General features: G+C 36.5%; 1 protein-coding gene across 1 annotated transcript in view; it reads right to left on the bottom strand.

The window, feature by feature from the left end:
* The window catches only part of LOC122261597 (carbohydrate sulfotransferase 11), a 48,594-nt gene extending 47,481 nt beyond the window's left edge, over window positions 1–1,113 (bottom strand). Inside the window, exon 1 of the mRNA XM_086537324.1 lies at window positions 871–1,113. Within this exon, the coding sequence (XP_086393450.1) occupies window positions 871–905 (35 nt within the window). The 5' untranslated portion in view covers window positions 906–1,113. The remainder of the gene's footprint in view (window positions 1–870) is intronic.
* Between the last annotated feature and the right edge of the window lie 6,387 nt (window positions 1,114–7,500).

Raw genomic sequence — 7,500 nt, 5'->3', positions numbered from 1 at the left:
TCTACTTTGTCTTGTGCTACTTAGTCACAGTTCTATATCCTATTATGAATGTCCAACTGTATATCTATTAATGCATTAAGATTTATTTTTTTCTTATATTGAGCCTAGAATATTTTATTGCTTTATTCAATTGCACTTATACTGTATGCTATATGTATGTATTTATGTATCTATGCGTATGTGTGTGTATTGGAATATGTGTATATGTATGTATGTGTATATGTGTGTGTGTGTATATGTGTATGTATATATATATATATATATATATATATATATATATATATATATATATGTGTGTGTGTGTGTGTGTGTGTGTGTGTGTGTGTGTGTGTATGTGTATGTGTATATATATATATATTTTTTTCTATGCTTATTTACTATTTACTGTTTATTTCATATGTATTTTATTTTTAGAATCCTATGTATTAATGCATAGATAGTGTATAATTCGTTAGCTTTTTAAGGTGCAACACGTCACCAAAAAAGCTTGGTCAGAACTAAAACAATGTATATGACTGTATCCGAATACTTTTTGACCAAATAAACTATTTCAATTTCAATCTCTCTCTCTCTCTCTCTCTCTCTCTCTCTCTCTCTCTATATATATATATATATATATATATATATATATATATATATGTATGCATTTATGTATGTATATATGTATATATGAACATATACATATGTATGAATGTATATTACATACATAAAAAAAGTAAATGCGAGAGTAGGAAAGTATAATTTGCTATCAATCATTAACTATTTCAACAAATAAAACTGCAAAAAAGAAAACAAAAGAAAGAAAGAAAGAAAGAAAGAAAGAAAGAAAAAAAACACCTGTATCTCATTTTAAGAAAATATAATACTCACCTTAGACACATTTTCCTTTTCAAAATATTTGTCATGCCTTTCAGAGAAAAAACTCTTAAAATGCTATAGTAGCAAACTAAAAAAAAAAAAAAATAAAAAAAATAATAATCACTTGTTCAGAGCAAAGTGTTCTTAATATTCCCTGCCACAAATTGCACAAATTGTTGCTTGCATTTATAAATTCGTCACAATGTTATAGAAATACCGGAGAGCCACGTACACACACACATGCAGTGACTGGTATCTCGATCAGGTCTGGTTTGATCCCAAGATACCGTGTCAAAGATTAATTCAGTTACGCAACATTACATGTCATATCACAGTATGGTAGGTGTTCCCATGATATACGTACATACATATATGGGAATAAATAAATAAACAGATGAATAGATAAATAAATAAATAAATGAATAAATAAATAAATATATGTATATGTATACATACATATATATATATATATAGATATATGTATATAGATATATATAGATATATATGGATATATATATATATATAAACATATGATATATAAACACACACACACACACATACACACACACACACACACACACACACACACACACACACACACACACACACACACACACATATATATATATATATGTATATATACGTATATACATATATAACTCCAATTACTAATGTAGAAATTAGTGATTATCTAATTCTTTCCACACGATCAGCTGACTGGTCATGCGGGACCTGTTAAACAAACAAAATTTTAGATGAAGGTATTGAACATTTAGTCTAAGACCTGAACAACTCTAGTCGGGAATGCATTTGGAGTGGGAAAATGCTCTCCTTGGAAAAAATACTATACAGAGATAAGTCTTCTGAAAGTCCTGCCTCTTGCTAACAGTCTGAAATTATCTTATCTCTGATAAGGGGGTCGCGTAGGTGTCAGCTTCCTTTATTACATCTACGTGTTACTTGAATTGTATGTCGTTGACAATAGCGGTTCCCAGATTTTTCAGGCCACGGAACAAGGAGCATTGAGTGCTACTACGTACCACCTTCCAAGCTATGACCGAGTCCACACATGCTCCCCCTGTTAAAAGGAATAAAGGAATAAAAGGAATAGTGTCAGATTTTCTCTCGCGTCAGCCGTAGGTTCGAAGAGTCTTGGAATAAAAAAAAAAAAAAAAAAAGTTAGTTTGTTAACCCCGTAAATGACGTGATACTAGAGTTATTCTTGCTCAGTAAATTACATGGCAACTTGTGCCAATAAACCACAGTTAATGATTGAAATGTTTACAAGTATCATAATGTAGGTTTTGAGTTGCAGCATTCCATTTGTGTGTGTGGATTAATCTAGGGTAGATGATAGAAGTGATTGTTTAATGCAGCGCTCTTCAAACTTTTTTTCTCCGCGACCCAGATTTTGTTTCATGGATTCCCTTCACGCCCTCTATTGGACAGTTTTGCACCTCAATCAGACGATCTTACACCTTTCTTTATCCGATGCGAAATATAATGTTGTATATATTATCTAGTTCTTTATTTTATATTACTATATATTCTGATTGGTCCTGGGTAAGACCTTAAACTGCAACCGGGTAAGGAACTCAGGCTTGGGAAAGCCAGAGTTTTGGGGAGTGTACAGTCACCCCTTAACCTTACTTGCTCTCAGGTCCAACCCTGCCCAGGTTGGTAGTACCTGTTAGGGCCCCGTACCAGGGTCACGGTGAAACCATTGGCAGCAGAATGGTGGATGGTATCAGAAAGCTTTCTATGGCACAACCATTTTTCTCTGGTTCCTGTCATCACGCATGTCCGGCGCCCAACAGTGCAACTGTTATCAGCGGCGGAGATGCCTCCTCCAAGTTAGCTGGAGACTGCGAGCTAAGAAAGGAAACTTGGGACCCCTACTTAGTTCTTTTCTTCGTAAGAAGACGTCCCTGTCTACCCTCCTAAGGCGTGATCTTATCACCCGGGGGGCCACGGCGGGTCGTACTCGACCCATCCGTCTATGATGATGATGATACATTCTGATGAGACGCAGTGACCCGCTGACCTCTAGCTCGCGAACTCTTTCTTGATCCCTGATTTAGTGCAAGGCTAATCGTAAGTCAGTGGCTCCTTCAGGGGTTAATGGCGAGTTTTACTTAAGCCAATTTAGAAGCTCTGAGCGATAGATTATCAAAATCGAGTGAAAGTGTAAGCTGCGGGTTGAATAAATATGTACAGAGCTCGTGAAAGTTACAAGGGAACAGTCAAGTCTTCTGAAACGTACAGCTTAATGAATTAAAAAGATGAAATGAATATAAATTCCTCCGTTAAGGTTTCTTAGCTACTCACCTTAGTGATTGTCTCATACGCCACACTTGGGGAATGGCTAGTTTACAAAATACAGAAACTGCTTATGAACGAATATGAAAAATAAATAAATAAAATACTCCGGTAAAGACAATAGGCATAATTTACAGCCTCGTCTTTTCACTCGAATGTCTTTATTTCCTTCATTTGCTTTTGCTTTCAACTGAAACCTTGGGTACCGCCATCTGTTGGCCAAAATCACAATGATATAGTGCATTTGTTCATTAAATCTAAAAACTGAGTTAGATGCGGGCTGGATTCTCTTCGTCCTCTTTCATTAGCTATGGAAAACAACACCAATTCCTTACTCTTTTGCAGGGCACCGTAGTGGGAAACCTGTCTGTACAAAGAAGCACTTCGTGTGTTGAGCTGAATCACGGATGCAGGGAGAGGGTGTGCGCCCTCGTTCTTCTCTTTGCTTGCCTGCTTTAAGTGTTTTGTCTCTCTCTTGTTTTGTTGTTTTTGTTAGTTTCTTATATTTGGCCCTCTATAATCATTTTTGGGTATCCTTTTCAATTCTGTGACCGTCTGCTTATTACATACTCTTGATAATTTTGACAAGCTTTACATATTAAAATGTTTTAAGGTCTTAAGTTCACTTTATTTGCATTATCGGTCTCAGGGGAAATATTCTATACATTTTGTTTACGCTATATTCCACTTCTTTTTACCTTTCCATTTCTGTTGTTTCACTTTTTATGAATTTTTTTTTGTTCATTTGTCTCCTTTTAACTGTATTCATTAAACCGAGGCGACGTTTTCATCATTTTGCTGGCAATAAAGAGAGACAGTAAGACAGACGGGTGTCGTTTCTCACAGTCAGCGGGGAGGCTACGGATTCGAATATGAAAGTCTTTGCTTTAAAGTGTGAATTGCTAGCATATCTTGTTATGAGAGATGGACATGATGTTCTGAGCAAGTATTGAAAAGTAAAAAACAAACAAAAAATAATGCTGTAATTTTTGTTTATAGTATTTATTTTCCTGTTTCATCAGATCTAGGGTTTAGGCATCTTACCTTTCTATTAGGTTTATGGAATTTTGTTTTTTTATAAAGCCTTCAGCAATGGCACACAGTTGCTGGTTTTGCTTTTGTTTATACTAGTGAGCCCTTTGGCGGAGTCTCCCCTTTGGAGGTCTTTCCCATCTCTCGTGGATGGTTATAGGTACCCTCATCACCGTTTTTGTAATACACGTTATTCATAAGCGTTTGTAATTAGTTTCAGTATTTTCTGTTATAGTTAAGATGGGCATGGAAAAGAGATTGTTTCGCTCTCAAATCCTCCTCCACATTACCACTTTCAAGGGTTTAATTTGACGGGAGTTAGCCAAGCCTTTTGGGTTTGTTCTACAGCCTGACCATTAACAAGGAAAAGAGAGGAAGTTCACATGGGACCTCTGAGTTAACGGATTACACTACACAAGTAATATACAATTAATAGCTGAGCTGTTGAACGTAGATATAAGTACATTAAAGATTCCTCTCTATGTTGATATTTCATATTGTTTCTTTGGACATTCTGTGCTTTCGTGCCCTTTCATTGGTCCTTCAAATTTGGAGCACATAACAGCAACTTATTATGGCCGCGGTGGACAGAGACCAGAACCTGTTTGGAGGTATTACTTATGATATACTATTATCGCTGCAGTGTATGTATTACGTCTTTACTTATATCAACTATTTTTGCTTCTCGCAAACGCCTTATAAAGCGAGATCTTTGGACAGGTTTAGTTAAGTTCGCAATAAAATTACGAAAGAAAATGGGTACTCAAAGAAAATCAACCAGTAATAAGTTAGGGTAAACTATGAAATTTTTTATTGGTACGTTATGGATATATAATATAATAAATCTTGATTTCAGTTTGTTGTATTACAGGTTTTAGTATCTATATTTAGTACATGTAGCAGAATAGTAAGAAAATACTATAATGATCATGATTACAAAAAGGAAAACAAAAACAAGAAAGTGTAGTTAACAGAGTTTGAATAAAATCTATTGTCATATAAACATTTTCAAAATGTAACAGGGCTCAGGCTATTTGAAGAATGACATTGTAAGTGAATCTTTGGTTGTTAAAAATAAATATTTGAAGAGAACCATTCATGGTGAAATTGCATTAAAAGGGTTTATTGACACCAAAGGGGATTACTAACATCTGCTCTAATTTTAACCCACAGATTATCATGCTCATGTGTGGGCATATTTTAGTCAATTTAAATAATGCCCGTTATTTAACTAAATCACACACACACACACACACACGCACACACACACACACACACACACACACACACACACATATATATGTATGTATGTGTGTCTAGATATACATATATATACATATGCGTATATATATATATATATATATATATATATATATATATATATATATATATATATATATATATATATATATATATATACAGATATAGAGAGAGAGAGAGAGAGAGAGAGAGAGAGAGAGAGAGAGAGAGAGAGAGAGATAATTAGATACAGATAGATATAGATAGATAAATATAATATTCCCAAAACGCATATCCAATCATAGCCAGGCTCCATTTTCCTGCATGAAAAACCAAGACAGGTCCTGATTACGCGGCGGTGCCAAGAAGGGTCAAGAAAAGCCCCCGTGTTTCAGTCTTGGGAGCTCATGACCGAGGTTTCCGTGAGAGCTCCCGAAGAGGAAGTCTCAGGCCATGAGAGGGCAAGAAAGGTCATGCGCCTTGCTTATAGTTTGCTTACTTAGAGTCTGGTGAACATGAGGTCATCTTCGTTTTCATGAGCATAAGGATAATGATGGAGAAGGAGAAGAAGAAGAAGAGGAAGATGATGATGGTGATGAATGAAGAAGAAGTAGATGATGAAGAGGAAGACGAAGAGGAAGATGATGATGGTGATGAATGGAGAAGAAGAAGAAGATGATGAAGAAGAAGACGAAGAGGAAGATGATGATGGTGATGAATGGAGAAGAAGAAGAAGATGATGAAGAAGAAGACGAAGAGGAAGATGATGATGATGACATACTGATAGTAATACTTGTAATGATAAGTAGTGATAATGATGATGATGATTATGAATATGATAATAATAATGGAACTAGGGATATGGAGGGATGGAACCGGATCTAGAGCAGATCGAGTGGCACGTGAACCAGAGAGAATGGGATATGCACATAGGCTTGATGTTCAACACCTTGTTGTTTTAGACAAGCAAGTAAATAGTTGCAAACTGGCAAAAGTGCGAAATATTCACACCCTCACCGCGCTTCTTGTTTACGTTCTTCATGCATAAATTACTGTAAATACGAAGCCACGTGATCCTTGCCGTAGCCGCTAACCGCCTTGATGCATTGTTCCAATAGGATTCGATTGCCTGTACGGACACATCAGGGTTTGGATCGATGAAGATGATGTTGTCTGATTAACATCGCTCCGGGCGAACCCTTTGCTCGGAAGATTACGATGTGTCCTCCGGTGTCGTCCACGATCTCCATTTACTAAGCGAAGGAGCTCGACGTTTGTGGACCTTCACTTTGGGCGAGACATAACTCGTTGATTTCCTCTTGTCCTCGGCCGCCAAGAATCACGGGATTCGCAACCAATTACAGCCGCGGTGGCCGGAGACTAGAACCGTTTTGGAAATACTACGTCTCGAAATACTACGGACACGCTGCTCTGATGTTTTTTTTTTTTCACTGCAGATACGGTCGATTTCCTGAATGTAGCTGACTTAAGGAACACATTCTGGAAGTCAAGTCTGCTGTTTAATCTGGGAAATATCCAAAGAAAGTCCTGGCCCTCTTTTGCCTTGGTTATCTGGGTCCAGTTCACTGACTGCTGTCGCTCGTCTCATGTTCGTTCCGTTGACGGACATGTCCTCTGCATCATTGTGTGAATGGCATTAGCGTTATCTCCTATCACTTAGGGCAGGACGTCTTCTCGATAAATACTCATCGCCAAGATAAGAGAGGAATATTCAATCATATATATATATATATATATATATATATATATATATATATATATATATATATATATATATATATATATATATGTCATACAGATATAGATTTTAGAAAGCTCGATTCCCAAGTGTATTTGGGTGTCTGTTACATGACTAAAGTCAATGGATAATGAGGGATCAAAGGAGGTCATGAGCATGTTGGAGTACACATTAGGAAGGCCTCGCCTGGCTGACGTTGCTGAATCAGTAAAGTCAGCAGATGATACACAGGATGGCCAAAACTGCTGGAGTAAAACAAGGTCAGCTGTAATTAAATGGCCAACGGTAGGTTA

The sequence above is a fragment of the Penaeus japonicus genome, unplaced genomic scaffold (assembly GCF_977035675.1).
Source record: "Penaeus japonicus unplaced genomic scaffold, GWHDUDI00000001_assembly GWHDUDI00000005, whole genome shotgun sequence".
Classification (NCBI taxonomy): Eukaryota; Metazoa; Arthropoda; class Malacostraca; order Decapoda; family Penaeidae; genus Penaeus; species Penaeus japonicus.
Note: the sequence above shows the minus strand (reverse complement) of the source record. Positions and strands in the feature narration are given on the sequence as shown.